General features: G+C 31.7%; 1 protein-coding gene across 1 annotated transcript in view; it reads left to right on the top strand.

Moving 5' to 3' along the window:
- LOC123670265 (cyclic AMP response element-binding protein A) overlaps window positions 1-22,120 on the top strand; it is a 131,531-nt gene that overhangs the window by 94,765 nt on the left and 14,646 nt on the right. The window contains exon 2 of the mRNA XM_045603774.1: window positions 15,055-15,256. Within this exon, the coding sequence (XP_045459730.1) occupies window positions 15,055-15,256 (202 nt within the window). The remainder of the gene's footprint in view (window positions 1-15,054; window positions 15,257-22,120) is intronic.

The raw sequence follows: 22,120 nt of genomic DNA, 5'->3' as shown, positions 1-22,120 counted from the left end.
GTATCGACAAGAAATTGCATTTTTGTGCGTTGATCTGTGACAAAAAGGCGACCTGGAATGTTATTTTGGCTGTCGGATGTCGCCATTACCGACTGCCCTTGCAGTTTTCCGACTTAAAGTCGCATGGTTTAATACATTTATTCGCATTTTTTCCAAAAGTGAAATGATACCAACAAACTGGAAACTTCTGATGGTTGGATTGTGATCTGGTAATGCTTGTAACGCGAGTTTGACTACGATGACGTCTAGGTCCTGATCTTCTTGTATAACTATATGTATTAAGTGCGTTAACTTGCATGGACAGCTCATCGATCTGTTTAGCCATGGATTCTAATACGGATTGAGACGTAGACGTCGACGCAACTTGTGGTGTAGGTGGTACTATCTCATGCAAACTGTCAGCCAAATCAGCGAGGGATTGTAGATCTAATGTTTTCTGGGCCGCAATAATGGGTTGAAGTGCTATAGGTAGGCGACTAATACAAATCGTTTTTGTAAAGTCGTCTGGAATTGAAGGTCCTGCTAAGCGCTGTAGATGACGTAAGAAATTGCTAGGTCGACGGTCACCCAGTTCCTCATGAATGAGTAGCTGCTTGACTTCTTTCTCGCGAGACGCAGATAGTCGTTTAACTAACTCGGATTTTAATAATTCGTACTTGCCTGTTTTTGGGGGTGATACAATTATATCTTTAACTTCAGCAGCATATCTTTGTTCCAAAGTAGAAATAACATAGTAAAATTTAGTATCGTCATCTTTGATACCAGATAATGTGAAATTTCCTTCCAGCTGTGAGAACCAAACTGTAGGTTCTTCGGCCCAAAATGGAGGTGGTTTTACGCCGATACGAAAAACGTCAGTTTCAGTAGGTTCGACATTTTTTCTTTCCATTTTGTATAAAGTTTAAATGCTTACTTTTTAGTCCGTTCCTATTTTTCAATACGGGGTCACCAGTGTAGTGGCAATTAAGTCTTTTTATTATTTATCGATTAAATAAAAATCTTATATAAATCCACTATCTTTTATTCTTCAGTGAGTTAAGAATTACAGAATGACAATTAAATTAAATAATTCTAGTGACATGTCAAATTTCTTCTTCCATATAAAATAATTATATAAATCAACATGAAGGTTTTAATTTAAAGACTGTATATAAAAATAAGGTTTGTGTGTACGCCACAGACTCCTGCAGCCGAACTGGCTCCACACGTATCGACTCGTCGTTCCAGTGGGCCTAGCCAGTGAGGTCGAGAGGGTGGCGCAGAGCTTAGGCAATTCTGCGTTTTCCTGAAGAGTAGACAACACAGTGTCTTTCTGACACTGCCTAAATCGTCTGCAATAGACGGATTTAGGCCAATGATGATGATTTGTTTGTTTTTAATTTAGTTTAGGAATAATTCGTTTTTTGTAATTTTTGATATAGATCTTTTAATTTTGTCTTTAATAACCTCTGCTTTTCGCGAAAAGTATAATACCACTTTTAAATGTGAGATAATGTGAGATACCTATTTACCTATTTGTGTTTAAATTAATGAATAAATTCTCTTCAACTAAAACTATATAGATTTTTTTTATACATTTATTACAATAAATGATTTATTAAATTTAAAAGGTGATAGAATTGTAATCTCTACGAACGTATTATTGTTACATTGTAACGGTAATAAAATTCGCTGTCCACTAAAAATTCAATAGGTATATAGATTACAAAATGACCTTATATAAATATGTAACAGATAACTATGAAGATAATAACAATACAAGTTATCGTCACTTTAATGTACAGAAAAAAAACATTTTTCCATATTCAAATTTATGTAGATTTTTTTTCTAAGCATATTTGATATTGAAAGGGCAAATCTTGATAACTGTGGCGCTTCTGTAATGACGTCATCGCCGTCTAGACAAATTTTATGGTGTGTATGACGTCATAGTCCCTAACACCTCGCCCACGTTGTAATTTTCTGATGTCACCCGCTGTACCTACCGGATTATATTTTTCATTTGTGTTCAGTCAGAGCTACTATTACTATGATAGGGTTCATTCATGCGACAAATTCCATTTCTATTCATAAAACTGCTTTAGTTACCGAGCATTTTAGAAAGAAATGAGCTTTAATGCAATCCTAATAATATTATAAATGTTGTTATAGTACGAATACGTTTACAAAAAAGGGTATAACTGATTGAGGGCAAAACACACGAGTTCACGTTATTTTTGGCGTAAACTTGTGGAGGCCTATGTCCAGCAGTGGACTGTATAGGCTGTAATGATGATATATGCTTCTAGTTTAATTATGATCTTAAAATAATAAAGAACTATTAGATAATAAACGCTTGAAGCAAGTTGTTGAAAAGATTAGGAGAAAGGTCACTCTATGTTTGTCTCGACAATCTATTTATCTCTTATTTTTAATTTTAATCGAATCGTGATAGATATCAATGGAAGAAATAAAATACCTAACCTGAGTTGAAACTAGAAAGTTCCGTATCAAGTTTTTAGTGCATTTTAACACGAATTTACTTTCAAATTTTTATTTATTTCATAATCATTCGTTGTAATAAAATTTATTTAGTATCTAGAGCATTTATTTCAGAAATGAAAGAAGCGCAATTAAGCTTATTTAAGAAACCATAATTCTATAAAATGTTACCAAAAATCCATAATCTAATCTATCGGTAAAAGCCTTTTTAGATTTTCTATTTAAAAAATTCGAAACAACGTAGCGGTATCGGTCGCAAATAAATTGCAATAAATCGTATACGTTGAACAATTTCTTCCACATTCTATTCACTTAACAATCTGTCACAAGCAATGAATATAAAACACTTGTAGATAACTTCAAACAGTACAGTACGTACCCAGTAATGTAATTTGTGTAGCGTTTTACCTAATTATTCTTCCAATCTATTGTCTAGACAGGCGGTGGTTACGTAAGGCCTTATTTCTATAGCCATTTTAATTATATCCAATGGAAACTGTGACCTTTTACTTGATCAAAGCAATAAAGAGTGATTTAAGAGTTTTATACTTGTAACCTAGCTTGCTTTTAATAATATATAAAGCACAAATACATTAAAAATGGGTTATTTGACGCCTGGTCATCACCCTAAACTCAGAAAGAAATATAAAATTTATTGCTGGTAAATAAAAATTAAGACCAAACTTATATCATCGAACACCTAAAAAATGAGCACGTAATTAGAAACCGTTCAAAAAATTTTATACTATGAAACTTCTCACGAGTCAAACAATTCAAATACTCATTTTTCCTGATTTTGTATATTATTAATTTCATAGAGACGGTCTGGTTGAAAATGATCTACCAATACATGTCGGTTAAGTTTTTACTTAATAACTGTCACACATCGTGAGTAAAACCTGATTGCGGCAAGAACGAAACATGCCAAGCCGTTACCAATTATGAAATTTATATTTATTTAAATAATAACGAAACCGTGCACAAGAATCAATAAAACGAACTTAGTTTGTCGATCGTGTGTTGGGAATTTCTCAAAGCATGCGTTCTATTATTCGCGACCTATTTCGTGCGCGACCGGTGTGATGGCACACATTGCGACATACGATAGCATATGCACTATGCATGCCAGTACTCTCGACGCTTTAATAAGCATAATGGCCATCCTCAATAGAATATCTGAGTTAACTGTCGTTTTGAGATGCGAACGTCGAAATGATATTGTGAAATAAATGATATGATTGTTCCAAATGTCAAATGTTTCGCATAAAACAATTGCACGAATTACATTAAATAATTGGGATAATATTGGCAATCCTAGTAAATGATGAAACTTAAACAATCTGACTAGCCCGTTTTCCGCCTTAGGGTCGTTGGTTGGTGTGCCTTCATATTAAATACGTATTTCTTTAAATATATATATGTCTGTGTAACACTTACTTGTTCACTGTTGCCTTAAGAATAGATACCGTGTTTTAAAAAATATACAAACGAAATGTTCGGACAAATTATAAAATATTGTAATTACCTCCATACATTGCCTAGGTACTTCCCACTAGGTACTTTCCACAGTCCTCTAACGTTTGACATGAAACGTAAATAAACATATAAAAATATATTATTCCTTTTATTTTCTTCACATTTCTATCATATTATTTTACATTTGATTAACATTCAATTTTAACTTTAAAAACTGTCTAAAGAAATCTAAATAAAATTAATATTAAAAGGCCATTTAAGATTAATATTATTATTTTGTTATTTCAATAAAGATAACGAAAAAATAAAACGCTTTTTAAGTGTCATTTTGCTAACACCTAATTTAATAAATTATAAAATATTAATTTATATAGTCACCTACACTTTCTTTATTACGTAACACTTTCGCTTCACTTAGTGTTACCAGTTTTTACCTCTCAATACAGATAAGGCATTATCATAAATACATAAAACATACAAATATCAATTGCATAAAATGGTTAATACTGTTTTTTAATATTTAATGAACACCGTTAAAAGAAACAAAAAAGTGACATACAAGGAAAGATGTATTACAAAGGCTTTCTTATCGTTAGGAGGTCGATCTCTTCCAGACAACCTATGGACATAGGACATCAAATAAAAAATAAATACTATGCACAAAAAATAAAAGCTATATGAAAATAATTTTAATGCTTCCAAGATGTTATTTTAATAAATAGGCTTTCGTCTTGGTGATGACATAGTGCTCGCACGTGACATCTCACACATTCAATATCTACTAAGTTAAAATGTGCATGATCGAGATAATAGTCGATACAAACGGTACTTGAACCGGATGCGAATCCACTATCGGCTGGTGAAAGTAGATCTCACAAAAAATGCTCCCATTCCTTGCGCCCGCGCTGGTGGATATTTCATGAGACATTCACTTGAGACCGAGATGGAGGTCTGTAAAGGGTGTATTTAAACGTCAAGTAATATGTGCTTGTTCTTAACGACAGGTACAAATATTTTTATAAATATTTATTTTATAATGAGAGATTTTTTCTTAGATTCACAACGTGTTATTATTTATTACATTTATTTACAAAAATAGGTGATGTCGCAGTTAAATTCTTTACAAATACACTTCAAGATAATAATAGTTATCTAGATATAATAGTAGCGAACTTCATTTGACAATTCAGTTTAGTTTTAACTACCTCCCGAAGTGAATCTCTAACTCCAAGATTGTAAAATTTCAGAACAGCTGTTATCTTATGAATAAAGCATTATTTTTATGAATAAAACATTATTATTATATTATTATTTTTATTATTATATTATTTGCAATATGAATGCAGTCATTTCGGCACTGTACAACTGTATATAACCATAACGTGACACTTTATTGTAATAAAAATAAGTAAAATATACTGATAGAGTAGTACCTTTATCAATTGTCTGATCTTTGTTGGTCTTCTCGCAAATACATATTCTAAAGCGCTTAGACTTTGTACTATAGTTAGATATCTAAAACTAGAACTCCTTGAAGACTAAATTTTTAACTAAAAATCAGAGCTTTTAATAAACGAATAAAATAAATTACGTACTTTGTTTGAAATTAGATTTATTTTAATTTATTTACATTTGGTGGAGTGAGTAATTTTGTATTAGTATATTTTCTATTTTAAACGTTGAAATATACGTATAGATATCGCTTAGAAAATAATAAGTAGTTATTTTCTTAATTTTATTATTAGAGACTTAAAAACTTTTCGAAATAAATTTTGTTTTCGTGTTATTGATATGCCGCTGAATATATTCGATTTTATTTCAACAAAATAAATAACCAATTTATAAATGTAATTAATGTCAGTGCAGTATAATTAAATTAAAATAAAAAAAACGTTTCACGAAGTCCACATTTAAAATTTCACTAATAAAAAACAGACCTTGAATATTGGAATAAACAACAGTCTGAGGAAAAATTGTCGTATTTGTGTTGAGCGACCTCTCGTTATTATACATATTCATAACATTAAGTACTAAAAATTAAAATGTTCAGAATTGATAAATAAGAGAATATCTCAAGTTAAATAACCGAAGCGTATTCACATTGTGCGTACGAATATGTATTTAAACGAGCAAAGATCAGACCGTGAAAATTGATTTAAACCGTGGTAGACCTTAGTTTTCAGTGTTATTTTGAATGATGCCGTAAACCTTTCATACAAGTACAAAATGATTTCTAAAATTTGTTGATATTGTGTTTAGACGGATTCGTTCACTTTTTATTTTTAAGGACATCAGTGAATTCTGTAAACTATGTCACTGCACCTTTTGCGAGTCACTTCAGTCACTTGTGAGATCAAGCTCAATGTATTTCGTTGGTGATTAATGTTAAAACGTAACGCTGATAAATAAAACATTAAATTTTTTATTTTATTTTTTATTTTACTAGTTCCAACGTATACTATTAACTGTTGAAGTAGGGCACAGTAGGAATAATCCTGTTCAAAACATGTAATAGCTAGACTGGAAAGTACCTTTACAAGAAGGAAAGAATTACTGCTGTCAAGTGGTGTTGTTCCTGTGGCGAGTAACGTAGCCAGAGATTCTGAAGAGGTTCGTGAGAAGAGTAGGCAACGCACTTGCGATGCTCCTGATGTTGCAGGCATTTGACACCATAGTGGTATAAAAAAGTCAAAACGACATGTATGTTTCACTCCAATAACACACATAGAGAAATAAAAATAATAATTGTTTTATTTTGCTTAAAGTAGGTCGTTTACACTGTCTAGAAGCCCTGTGGCCCGAGCTAGCTTAAAAAAGCCGTGTTACAGGCCACAGTGACTTCCTCCAAAAGGTTTTTGTTAAAAATCAGACTTTGCTTTCAAATATCGAAAACGCAACAACAATAAATGCAACTAATCAGTATACAAAGATGACAACAACGTTATATTAAAACGAAGAGTGTATTTGTACTATTTGCTTTTTTTATACTCTTTGTTTTGGATTTACAAATAAGAAACGAAAAGTGGACAATTATTCAATTATTCATGGGAAAAAAATTGTATTTCGTAACTGTGTGCTTGTTTATGTCTGTATGCGCGCGCGTGTTGTGTGTGTTTGTGTGTGTGCACGTATGTATATATATGTGTGTGTGTGCGTATATATATATGTGTGTGTCTTCATGTGGCCCTGCGTTTTGCTATGATTTAGAGTGAGTTTGACCTATTATTTTACTGATACGAATAGATTTTCAATATTTTCCTCGCCTTTGCGTATGTCTTGTTGTAAGCTATCAGAGGATCGTCATATCACGGGATCCTAATTTTTTAGCCCGTTGGCGCAGTTTTTAGTGACCCTGCTTTTTGCTCCGTGGGTTGTGGGTTCAATCCCACCCCGAGTCTGGGTCGAATATAACTATATAAATAAAAATGAATGTTGCTAAGCGCATAACTCGAGAATGGCTCGACCAATTCGGCAAATTTACTTTTCTGAATGTTTCATAAAGCCCACGGAAGGTTTTCATACTTAATTTTTGTTTTAAAAACAATTGCACTTGGAGGACGTTACTCAATTCGACCGTGTATCTATTTTTTTATGTATGTTCGCGGATAACTCCGTCGTTTATGGACCGATTTTGATAATTCTTTTTTTGTTGGAAAGGAGGTATCCCTAGTTTGGTACCATGATAAGGAAACCAGGATCTGATGATGGGGTCTCAGAGAAATTAAGGGAAAGTCTCGAAAATCCGCATAACTTTTTACTAGGTGTACCGATTTTGATGATTGTTAATTTAATCGAAAGCCGATGTTTATCATGTGGTCACATTTAAATTTCATCGAGATTTGATTACCACTTTTGGAGTAATCATTGATAATGCGTATTTACTTGACAATTTTTTTGTCTACCTACGTTGTATTACTTGTATATAATTGAAGTCGGTTTTCTTCGTTTGCTTGCAAACACAATTATTTGGTTTTTACTATTAGCTATTGACAGATCGAAATCTGTCCGGGCAGCTAGTATGTAATATTTTATGTATGTATTATTTATATTATTTATATCTGTAGATTTATATGGTGCTGTGTGGCTACGGCACTAAAGAATTTAGCCACCCCCTCTCTTCCCGTGGGTGTCGTAAGAGGCGACTAAGGGATAACAAGGTTCCACAATCACCTTGGAACTTCAGAAGCCGACCGATGGCGGGATAACCATCCAACTGCTGGCTTTGAAATACATAGGCCGAAGACGGGCAGCAGCGTCTTCGGTGCGACAAAGCCAGTACTGCGGTCACCAACCCGCCTGCCCAGTGTGGTGACTATGGGCAAAACACATGAGTTCACGTTATTTTTGGCGTAAACTTGTGGAGGCCTATGTCCAGCAGTGGACTGTATAGGCTGTAATGATGATGATTATTTATATGAATGTTTATCGAAAAAAAAATGTAGCTATACCAGTCGGCTGTTACCTATAACACAAGCATTAAGTTGCTTACTTTAGGAACAGACGACCATGTATGCTGTAGATTTTTATTTATTATTTATTTATAATTTTAAATAGTTTTGGGCGTGATTATGAAATGAGTATATACTTTTTAATTGTCATCAACTACGAGTCAGTACGAATTTTACAATAGTGTTCACTTATCTATAGATTCGTTATCTCACTAACATCTCACGCTATCTGTAGATTTGTGAAACACGTGTATACTTACTCTTTTAATCGGGTTGTTATTCAGGTGTATACCTACCTGATAAAACAAATCTTTATACAAATATTAGAGTGTAAAAATGATAGAGACAGTTTACTAAAAAATTACCAAGTTTTCTGTTCTAAAATCCTTTATCCTCATTACTTAGCAGTTTCACCGCGAATGCTCAAACATTCCTTTTTTCATAAGATGAGAAATATTTTCGTCTCAGTATAAATCTGTAGATTACTACTACTAAGTGGCAGTGGGCCATACTTCTGAGTCTTAGGCTTTTATTAGTTAGTACGTGCACGAAAGTAAAAAAAAGCATTCTAATAGCTTATATGTATGATAACACGCACTTTTCAATAAGGATGAGTACCGCTTATTAATTGACGCGCTAATTGCCCATCGCCAAACTCGACCGTTTGACATGACTGATCGTGACTCAGAAACGCATTCCTATAGCAGCCGGGACTGCTATCTCAACTACTTAATTCAACTATGACACAAATTGATTATTTGAATCAATAAAATATTCAGATTAGCAATAAATCAAAATTAATTAAAATAGGCCAAACTTATTAATATTAATATCAAAATAGTACCCAAAATAATCTTTACAATTATCATTATGTACATATGTACTTTTAAGACGATTGTTTTAGTTGTTTAAATTAAAGCCAGCTTGTTGAATCTATTGTGGATTTGTGTTTTGATAATGAAGTCGATTAATCATAACGGAACACTATTTAACATTCGGATCTCATAACAGACGGTACAATGTTGATTAAATGATAATATTAAAATCTAAACTCGAGCGTCAAGTCCAGTTACTTCGGTATAAAACTAGAACCGTTTTATACAGAATCAGAATTTTACGCTCTTTCCATACTTTTCACAAAAATTCTCTGTTCAAAGGTTGCTTGAAGAGTACAATATATTAGCTATAATCTAGTGATGGCTGCGTGTTGCATCTGATTGTAAGGCGATTGTTTCAAATGTTATTTGTTTTTTGTTTTGTATTGGTGTTTAAAACACTGAACTGTGAATAAATAGTTTTAACCGCAACTTTGAACCGGCTTTTTACCGGTACTAAACCAGGAGAAGCACTGTTTATATGTTAATGTTACCGGCCTCACTTCAATGAGCTATTTCGTTAACGTTCCGCTCCTGATCACCGTAGCGTGATGTTATATAGCCTTTATTTAATACTAAATTTATTTTTTAATTCGAAATACTAGTTTCTGAAATGTTTACAAGCACTTGAAACCAAGCAGGCTCTTCAGCTTGACAATATTGTAAAATACATAAAACTGCAAAGCATGCAATTTTTATCATATTTTGAAGAAGTTGTATACACTATTTTAGTTATATCTTTAAATGAATTCCACGTTAAAATACCTATCAGTAAATCAAAGTTAACCTAAATTATGAAGTTTAAAAGTTATTTACGGGTAAACATTATTAAATTTTGTCGGTTAATGTTTACAGCAGAATTTATGGCTTTTCTCATAACTATAAAACAAGTTGTCTATTCTTGTAAAGCAGGAAATCCTATTACGTTGGAAACAGGATCCCTCTTCCTTAAATTACTTGGACTATTGAAGGCTTAGCTTACAGACTATATAACCATAAAATAAAGGTCTAATAGACAAAATAATTTAATCTTTGGTCAAATTATCTACTATGATATATATTTTCGTATTTGAGTTCATGTTGATTTTGTGAAGGGCAGTTAACACTAACCAATAAAATGGTACCCAAGACGCTTTTAAACGTAATTTGTAATGGTTAATAATAAATAAATATGTTATCACGCACATATCTGCAATCTTAACACGTCAGCTCATACTGTATTGTTAAGAGACTTATATCGGAATTAGGTTATAGTGACATTATCTGTTCGATATTATTATGCAAGTACGTCATTGACGCATGGAACTAGTTTGCGGGCTTGTACAAGTTGCAACATCTTTTATACACATATTCAAAGGCGTTGTGTGGACGTGCAAATTTTGTAATACATCGAAATTAGACACTAAGTATCGCTAGAGGTTTATTGAATTTATATAAGATAGTACTTTCTTTGGAGTTCTTGGAATAAATCTTGACACATTCATTGATTTTGGGGTGGGGTTAGAAAATTGAAGAAAGAAATTTGAATTGGGGTTAAGATTTTCTTCAATTTATTAAGTTGGGTTAACTTTACTAATAAGGAATAAACTTAAAACACATATTTAAAATCTACCGAGGCTATGAACCGTCGTGCTATGACAAATAAAAGTCGCGAAGATCATCTGGCACACTTGCGCGTTTTGTTATGAATAATATCCCACAAATATTTTTTGCATAAAAAAATCACTTTCGTATTTAAAGTTTAAACTGTCTTCGTTTATGAACACATTAATCGGTCATAAAGTTCGACTTACACTCCTACTAGTTACAGAAAATTCTCTTACCCGTGATGTGTTACACACAATTTTACGGTTTATTTCCCGGAAGCTTAATCATTGTAATGAGTTTTATTTAAATGACTGCGGTAGTATTAACTATTAAAATCGACTAAAAACTATTTGCTAATAAGTTATAACAACAGTTTCACACTTAACATTTACATACGCTTGACCGGATGTTAACCTACTCATTTTTTTTATTTATTGGTATTGAAGTAAAAATTAGTAATCGAGAAAAAGATACTTATACAAATTAAATTGTACAAAGCCTTTGTTCCATGTTTCCAAAAACCAGTCTTTTTCTTTTTTAAGTATTTCCTTCATTGGATTTTTTCACATGCATTAACTGACTAAAAAGAGGAAACGGAAATAGCCCAATGGAATATATAATATAGAGTATAGTGGAGTATAAGCATAACTATTTTTCAGATTTTATATTTTTTTATGTAAATACTCTTTTTGCGTTCATGGTGATTAAAAACTAAAGAAAACCTTTTATTTCGGTTAAAATTCTTAATGATTCTAAAGACCTGCAGTAAAACAGAAAACAATAAAAGTTATTATTGTCAACCTATTTTCTTAGTAAGTAACATAAAAAAAATATGCACTTTATTTTAAATGTAATTATTGACTTGTGGCTGAAAACAAGCGAGAAACAACCCTCAAACGCTTGTATAATATATTTGGTCATAAAAATATATTATGATAATTAATTGTTTACCAGACTTGTACGTTATCGTTCACTATATTATATTATTGACATAATTAAATTTGTTTTTTGTTAAGTTTGGGTTTTTCTTTTAAAAGTCTAAACAGATTATATTTTGTGTTAAATGTAATTTTTTTATCAAATAATGAAAATTAATTTCATTGAAGTATATAAATACAAACTTTTATAAATGTATTGAAGGCTATAAAACCATACAATAAGTTAATAATGAGGTAATTCGCAATTAAAAATAACTCATACAATCTCAACCATCAAGTCACGTTTTGTACGTCATTCAAAAGAAGCACTGCAATCTTACGCGAGACTAAAAAATAACATTCATGTAAAGGTCATTTACATAACGTAAATTTCATTTTCGTCTTTATTAACATAGTAATAAGGATTTAAGAAATAGTTGTCATTCTTACAATCTTAATCTAGTCGTTTTTTTTTATATTTATTTATTTAAAAATTTACATCAAAATGCCCATGCCTTTTGTTAACATGCATTATAATTATATTAATACCACTGGAGATTATTCATACAAACTACAGATCGACAGTCCTGTGTGCCTAGTAAAACTAGGACGTGGTCCGACGCTGACGGGTTTTTTTTTTAATCTAGACGCTTAAACTATTTATCGTTTGATTAGTCTGGAACAATATATCCTAAAGATTTAATGAAATTTTGTTAAATATATTTAAAATTCATTCTTAATGCACATTATTAAAGTTTATTTTTGCTAAGACGTTTTAAGAAAATGTTAATAATATTATCAGACAAAACCGCATAAAAACAATACAGTTATAAACCTGTCTGGGGCGGGCGATCACTGTTTTAATATTGAATTACGCAAGATTGAGAGGTTTAGAACATTAATAAGACTAATAAAATACGTAATTTTAACATGAAAAATATTCATTTAATAAAGTTTTATTTATAGATTTGCGTAAATTTTTTAAGGATTCTCAAGACCCAACAATTGAAAGAATTTCGATGAATAACGTTTAAATGTGGCTTTAAATGTTGTTTACATTTCGGTTTTTTATAACTTTTCTTGAACTGTCAATAAAATGTTAGCAGTTGTTACTCGATCACTTTTACTCCAGCGTCTTCAATCCACATTCAGCCAATATCTTTATAGAATATACCGATTTTGTTGTGGTTAAAGTTTTTTTTTTTCTTTTTTCATTGTCGAACCATCAAATCAATATTCTTTTCCTACTCAAAGCCGTTAAGTCTGAGGCATTTTATTCATTAAATAAAAAGTCTGTCAGATGTCTTACAATGTCATTTTGAGTAAATTACATAATACTCTTAAATTAAGTTAGATTTCAATAAATTTGATTCATGTAATCAATTATTAACACCAAAAAAATATGTTGCGACATTGTCAAAATAAGTCTTGAAGCGAATAGAAAGTGAAATATGAGTATCGAAACGGGAGATTGTTACGTCATGTCTAATTGAGACCCACTGATGCATGCTTCGTCGAGTAAACGCGAAAACAAACGGCTATTATGGATAATAATGAAATAACAACTCGTTTTAAAGCACGATAATTAGTTAATTACAAGGGCGAATGTAAAGAAACTTTTTCGCTTTAAAAATTTGGAAAAAACCTCATATGTTGTTTATACGAAAATAACCGTTACTTTAATTGTAAATATCGTGTCTATAAGAAGAAAACGCAAGCCTATTTATCAATAAATGACTTGTCATCATCCTTAACTTTATATTGTGTGAGAAAGAATAGTTTATTTTCATGGGAATATCATTATTATTAATGTATATAGAGGCATAACAAACATGGACACAATAATTTAAATAACGATACATTGTGTCGTTACACCATAATTACTGCAGTAATTTATGCAACAGTGTAAAATACTCCTAATAGTAATTGTTATTAAAATTTCCATCACGTTCGCTAAAGTATGCTCGTCGGTTTTCCCACAAGCGCCAGCCACGAAACGACGAGGCGTGGACTAAAGGTAAATACCCTCAATCTCGTCAGATACGCCGAATTCAGTGGGTACTACGGACTCTACAGAACGCCTTCGTAAACATTAATACGAACTTTATCTGTGTTCAATTCTTACAGTCCAACATTAACTTCCAGTTACAAAGCTACGTACTGTCTCGGACTTGTAGAGCTATCGTTTACAGAGCGGTCTGTTTTGTTTTCCTTTTGAAATTCTAGATAGCTTGAAATCTTACAACGGAGTATAGACTACAACAATAGACTACTATTATAGAAACAGCAAAAACATTTTTACCAACAATGCGGTCACGCGACCGTGTCCACGATTCACAAATTCACAATCTCCGACGAAGGCATTTTAATAAACTACCAACAGTTTATGGTCATAAAAAAATGGGCGGTGGTCGTCTAACTTGGGTCTTATCGAGTGGTTTGGCTCATCAGGCAGTCGGCGGTCGTTGCAGGGTCGGCGACCGAGTTTGGCGGACGTTAACTCAATTCGTCTCAACCATCCGAGTGCCTCCTGTTTACACTCGGCCAAGGTGAGGGCCGAGCGAATAGCAGAGCTAGAGATGCGAATTAATAGCACATGCTATTGACCTCGTATGTTGTGAAGCGTGAGTTTTTTCTGTGAATACACGAGTAAATGCGACATCGTTACGTTTCTATTGCGTTAACGCTTTTTATACACATAAAACGTAATAATTAAAAAACCATTATAATTTATTAAGTTATATAAATTAACACTACATCATTTTGTTTAATCAACTATGAAATACGTTTTTGCAGATAGGAATTTATTAGCAATCTTAGTAAAATTTGGTAATGTAAATGACTGTAGTTGGCCGATGGTATTCCAAATATACAATTAAGAAATTCGTGATGTTTAACGTAAACCGCAATTTTTTTTTGTAAGCTTCATTACGATTGCGTCAAAAATTTAATTCTCCGACCTTATTTCGTAATTTTTACTGTAAAATGTGCTAAATCTAGAAGTTCTTAGTTTTACAAGTATTAAATTTAAATATTGTAAGATTTAGAACGCTTATGTTACCTGTAGCGCTTATGAACTGATTAAGCTATTATCATTGTATAATCTGTGCAACCATGCCATTGCAAAAATATATATAAATTTCAAAACTATTCGAATGAGTTAGTTATTGATCTGTTCAATTCATATGCAACTAAAAAAAGTAATTGTTGTCTTTTTAATTAATTAAAAGAAAATTAGTATTCTTAAGATTTTCTTTTTTATCTTTGCAGGAGATGCAGGACGTACTGGAGGAGGACTCAGAGATGGGCGACTGGCTGATCGAGCGGGATACGAAGCTGGGCGTCGTGTTACATGACAGACTTATGACAGATGCAGCTCTTGGGGCTGCACCCATCAAAACAGAACACTCGTACAGCCTACACTCTGATGTCGAATCCGCACCACCTTCTCCAAATCACACCAAAGTTGACGGTGAGCTGGCAACTACTCAAATAAGTTTTTAAACCTTCATAGTCAGTTTTAACACTTTAATTTATACTTGTTTTTGCTCGCAAAAGAAAAAATAATAATATCAAATTACATCGACAAGTAATAGCTACAGTGTGGGTAGTCGAAAAAGTTGTCAATTATATACGCCTTATTATGAATAACTCAAAAGGTACTCGTCAGATTTCAATCATATTTTATTGGGACCACATGACAAGCGTCAGCTTTCGAATACATGAATAAAAGATTCATCAAAATCTGTACACCCAGTAAAGGCTATGAGGTAAGACAAATAAAAAAAAATACTATTTACGTAATTCCTTTATCACTTAATAATTTTTCATTCCATTTCCCTTTCGTGTGTCAGATGTATTTGTTGTTACTCTAACATTTTATCTCTTATCAAAGATAGGATTGATAGATAACAATAAATTCTCTAGTAGGCAGGTAGTGATAAATATTTAAGATATTTCCGTATACCTACTACACATCATCATCTCCCTGCCCTTATCACATTCCTCTCTATTATTCGTCACTTCAGCGCTTACTCCTTTCTTTTCTCATGTCCTCACTTACACAATCCATCCATAGATGTACGTAATATATGTATCATTAATCAATTTTTATTTTATTTAGGCGTTTATTAATTTGACCCAGTATGAAAAAAGAGTATTACGTCTTAATAAAATTCGTTATAAATGTTATAAATAAAGTTTGAAGAAAAAACATCATTAGACATCACTCATCATTACTTCAGTATAATATAGTCCACTGCTGAACATAGGCCTCCACAAGTTCGCATGGTAGTGGAACTGTGTTATCCCTTAGTCGCCTCTTAAAACGCCTACGGAAAGAGGGGGTAGCTATATTCTTACTGCCGTGACCACACAGCATTCATCATTAGACAGCTCTATTTTAATGTTACGAAACAAATGATAAATATTTTTATTTATATAGAGCTGACAAATTCTAATACGAATACAGAATTTGTTAGAAACTAGACAAATCCAGTTATATATAGTAGTACACAAAATAAGTACATAAACACTGAGATTATCTCCTTGGAAATATTTTTTCAGTATTGTCTTATAATTTTAAAATGTACAAAATAATATAACTACTAACTTAAGTATCTTAAGCATTTGGAAGTTTTATTGTGTTAAAGATATTATGCTAACAATATACGAGTGTCAATTCAATAAACAATATCGTACAGAATACCAATAAAACCCAAATAAAGAATTACTTTCTACGAAGATTAAAAGATAAACTAAATAAACATAAGAATTCGTGTTAAGTACGTGAGTGCGTGATCTTAGATAAATTTTTATAAATAATTTAAAAGTAATTTTACTTTAATCACGTCTTACAGAATTAACTGCTTTGCGATTTGTAATGGAATGTGTCAATTGACGCATTTTTTACAATTTACAATATTTTATTTCCTTTTAAAATGAAACTTAGTAGTTTTCAATGTATTGCGACAGTTATCTCTTTTATCCGTTACTAGCTTATGCGCACGACTTCGTCCGCGTGGAACAGAGGCGCGCGCAATACTTGATCATTACTTTGCTACGATGTTATTTAAAAACTGCGATATCTTCTGAGATACTCATTGAAATCGAATTATATAAAAAGGCTATTTTGTTTTAAATTAAATACTTGTGATGAATAACGTATTTATTTAGATAAGGATTACTATCATGTTTACAAAAACATTTTCGCAAATAATGCATTATTTTAGAAAAAACTTGGTTAACATAAAAAAGGTTATAGTGAGCCAACCTTAAAAGATAGATATATGCTGTCGCGGACTTTTTTTTAGAACTTTTAAAGAGGATCAATTCTGTCATACATGATTTTTGCAAAACTTAACTGTTTTCACAGCGCTCGCAGCGGAAGCTCTCAAAAGGACAAAAGAACCCTCGATTTTGAAACATTGCTCATTGGTGCTCCGCTCCTTTTGGTCTTAGCGTGATGATATATAGCCTATAACCTTCCTCGATAAATGGGCTATCTAACACTAAAGAATTTTTCAAATCGGACCAGTAGTTTCTGAGATTAGCGTTCAAACAAACAAACAAACAAAGTTCAGCTTTATAATATTAGATTGGATTTTGCCTACTGGTACAACTTTGACACAATTTCCTTGTAGTTTATATGAAAATTAACTACGCCTCGCGGTTTTATCCGCGAATTTTCCGATCCCTTAGAAATGTCGGTATAAAAAATAAACACTACATAACTAACAAGTTTAGTTACAAACAGTTCAGTAGTAGGTATTTGCGTCCAACAACATCCATCCATCCCCACAAACTTTCTCATTTGTAATAGGATATGATTATATCTGTAACCTGGTGATCTTTGTATCGCCTTATTTTTATTTTCTTAAATATAATAATTACATATATAAAAATAAAATATAGCCTATCTTTCAAGTTGGATCAAACTGCACACGGTGTGAAAAATTTGATTAAAATCGGTTAAGTAGTTTAGGAGTCCATCGCCGACAAACAACGTGACGCGTAATTTATACTTATATATTAAGATAAAGAAACTTAATGATACATTATAGAAACAGTATTTAATGTGATACTAATGAGCCGGTTTCTACGTTCAAAAAAACGATTAATTTTGTTCAGAATTATTTTTTTAAATAATCAAATACAAACCTGTCTTTAGCGTATACTTAATTGGTTAACCGCGAAATAAACTACGTTCTAAAAACATTTTCAGACAAAAGAACTTTTATCGATAATATTATAGAATTACATCAATTGCTCATTGTAAATATAATAATTTTCATATCAAATGTGTATAATTATAAAACATTGCAACTAATTCTTCGTCCACACAATAACTTACGATACAATGAATATAATAACTAACGTGTTTATCTCGAATCAAAACATCTTTCGTACGAATGACAATGTGGATTCGTGTCGCACGCGGACCCTCATCGAAAACACAATAACATTGTCATTTTAATAACTAAAAAACAACAATATTTAACAAAATAACAAATAACGCGAAATATAAGATTAAATATTATTTGTCATGATAAGACTTTAATCTTATTCAAATTAACTTCATAAAGGTACAAAATATTAACATTTTGACAGTGGTTTTGGCGTTATTTTATCATAAAAGTGTTAAATTAAGTCGAAATAATAAAACGTAATGAAGATTTATCACGTGAAGGCTGAAATTTCGAGTAATTTCTGTAATTATTTATATAAATGCTTAAGACACTTGATCATTTAACAAGTTTTTAATACTTTTTCACATCAATAACACAATTGCATTATTTTTTTTCTATCAATTAATTAAAAAGATGACGAAGCAGCCATGCCATTGTATAAGCTTAATCTATTACACCTTATAATAGCAATATCTGTAAAGAAAAACAATGCCTCCAGATCAGATATCCGTTCATTTTCTTTTGAAAAAAAAAATCCCCGTTCATTGTTCCCATTAACGCTAAATTATCAATTAAAGACATTTATTGTTCACACTAATCCAAGTTGTTAGGTGACATGCAAGATATGAAACGTATTATTTTTAATCTGTTAAAACGATAACACAATCTTAACACGATAATTATTTGTATTCAAAAAACACCGAACGTTATGTAAAATGTATTTCCCCAGTAAAATCCCTTAATATATTTATACTTTTTATTGTAAAATGAATTTTACGCGATTTATCTAAGATAATAGGAATCAAATGTAATAAATTCTAGCAATATGCTGTAATTTTTTGTTTGTATGTATATTAAAACCGATACAATTGCTAATTATTTGTGTGACTTTTCATAAAAAATTAGGAAGAATCGGATAGACAAGATTTTTCAATCGTACCTATTAATTTTTTTTTTCATTTGATTTATTTTAATGATGCTAAATTGTTATTAATTGCGCTGCATCTAAAATTGTTATTATTTTTCAAAATTAAATAGTAACATTTTTTCAATCTATAAAAAAAACAAAAGTATTTTAACTAAAAGTGCTTAATTGTAAAAATAATCATTTTACATACAAATAAATATCTTTCAAAGGTCGATGTCCAAAAAATACCAATAACTGTGTTTGAAATTGGGATTCAATGCGGTTCCCACTTTGTGGTTTGCTTACTAACTTCGCATTCGAAAACAATGACTCAACCCTACAACTAGATACCTTACCAGTTCATTGCATAGTCACTCAAAAATTCCATTTACAACTCGTGATAAAGGACGAAACTAATTTATAGGGCTAGCACTTTTGAAATTTGATTTTATTTCGTGATGAATTATAATTTGAAGAAAGACATGAACGAATGATCAACAATAAAATATTTTTGAAATGTTTTAGAATATACTTATAATTTTAATATCGTTATATATCGACACTCTGTTTTTTTTTTTAATAAGACGTGAATTGTAATAGAAATATTCTAAAAGATACATCCGAACATCTTTATGAGACTTCTTTGTTCCATTTTACTTGTTGTCATTTCAGCCTATCACAGTCCACTGCTGGACATAGGTCTCCACAAGTTCACGCTGGGCAGGCGGGTTGGTAACTGCATGTCTGGCTTTGTCGCACCGAAGACGACTGTGGCTGTGGTAGACTGGCTTCGGCCTGTGTATTGAAAGCCAGCAGTTGGAATTTTACTTGTTAACCTACTTCAAAATAGGAGGAACTTCTCAATTCGGCTGTAATTTTTAAACTCATGTCTTTTTGCTGTGTTTACTATTTGTCATTGTCAATAGTACCAAGGTCACTTTTATGGTAATCGCTTTGAGAGTGATACACCGCGTCTTCAACGTCACCAACAAATCGGTCAAAAAGGTTTCAAAATGAAAATCGCGGTAAGTCCAGTAACAGTAAAATTCTTCGTAGTAAGCGTGAAAGTTAAAACTCACGTCAAAAACAAACTCTAAGCTTACTTGACATAGGCATTATCTTTGTTTTTTAGGTACAAATCAGAACTAATTTAATTTTATCCTAACGAACGTATGAAATGAATGCCATTTAAACGACGTAAATTTGTGGAATATTTACTTATTATTCTAATATTCGTGCAATACACATAAAATAAAACTGTTAACGTCGTGTACGTGTCTAAGGATCTTAGATAATATATCGATAATCTTCTCGGAAGTGTCGATACAAATCATCGATATTAAAACGTTATAGAATACATCACGTGATAATAAATCAATTAATGTTTATCGTATGACAACTACATAGTACTGTTTATATATAAACTAGGTATACATAGTACATATTTAATAATATTGATAAAGTGTGCGTGTCAGCTCAAACGCACGACTGGAGTTTACTCCTTCAGATCGACTGCCTAAATAGGCACAAAAAAGACTAGCCTAAGAAAAGGATTATTACCATATCAAATGGTAAATAAACGAAACAAATAACGCCAGGGGCCTTATATGAAAATCGATTCTTGTTATATCGTCCGTGTTACGTTATTATAACATTTCGTTTTAAATTTTAATCTAATGCATATAGGTATCTATAAAATTTATATAAGTGAACATAATCTAAGTCGCAAAATAAGTTTTGAATGTTACAGGAAATGTTAGTTTTACATAAATAATACAACATATCATAAAATTCTTTAACGTAATTTGAATCAATAAAATAGTGTTTATAATTTTATCATATTATTATGAAGGAATATATATTAATATTATCATTATGTATAATACTGAATTAGTTCGATAATCAACTATAGTTTTACGAGTTACTGTCAGTAAAGATAAAGTCTAATTGTTTTATTATCCACTACCTAATGTTACATGACGCCAAAAGATATTGTTATTCAAAAAATTATATCTTTTATATATTCTGAACTAACCAGCTCTTATTGAATTAAAAATTCGCAGTATCAGCGAATTTACTTAAGTTTGCAAGTATGAGTAACTAGATGCTCCCGATCGAAGGTAAGTAATAAATTAATAGGTTACAAATGATTGTATTAGGACGGCTCGGATACGCTTAGGCGCATCGACCGTCCACAACCCGCCGCAGCGCTCCGCATAGCGCCTCCTCCATCCCGACGACGTTCTAAGCCGAGGTGCGATCTCGCTAGGAGACACCCTTAGGACGAACGTCACCCCCGTGCCCGCCGAAAAGGGCCCACATCTTCCTTCGCGGCCGGTTTGCCTAAGTGCCCGGCCCCTCTCACCGGTGACGCTGTAAAGGCCAGTAGGGCCAACAGCAACAGTCATTTCGAAAAAAAAAAAATGATTGTAATGACTTATATTGATATTTACAATTAATAATATTATAGCAAAAACGTTTGTAAAACATTCACAATAAGTTGATAATAGCAAAAACAAATTAACAGATTTTAATTTACAGTAAACGTTTTATAATTACTTTTTTATTTTTATACCTACTTTAATACCTTCTGTATTAAAGTAGGTATAAAAACACAAGTACTAATTGTAGATTACTTTCCTTTCCGACTTTATTTTGTCAAGTAAATTGATTGAACAAAAATATATTCTAAACGCAATCTGAACATGATTTAACTGAAATTTTTCATTAAATTTTAGCACAGTTTGTCCATACACTTCAATACTGACCGTTATTCATCAGTCATTACGTTAACACCTTCGCATAAATTACACCTGATTCTAGTGAAAGGAATTTTACGTAGTCGCTAAACTTTGGAAATTAGCACCAAACAACTTAAGCATTTATTACTAATTGAATATGTAATATTTTCGCTTAAAATATATTCACTTTGTTAATTACGTTTTACATTGTATCGACACCCGCATACGTAATCGTCTACTTTCAAGTAAGGGTAGTAATTATATATTAACGTCCAAACTAG

This window comes from Melitaea cinxia, chromosome 4 (assembly GCF_905220565.1).
Source record: "Melitaea cinxia chromosome 4, ilMelCinx1.1, whole genome shotgun sequence".
Taxonomy (NCBI): domain Eukaryota; kingdom Metazoa; phylum Arthropoda; class Insecta; order Lepidoptera; family Nymphalidae; genus Melitaea; species Melitaea cinxia.
Note: the sequence above shows the minus strand (reverse complement) of the source record. Positions and strands in the feature narration are given on the sequence as shown.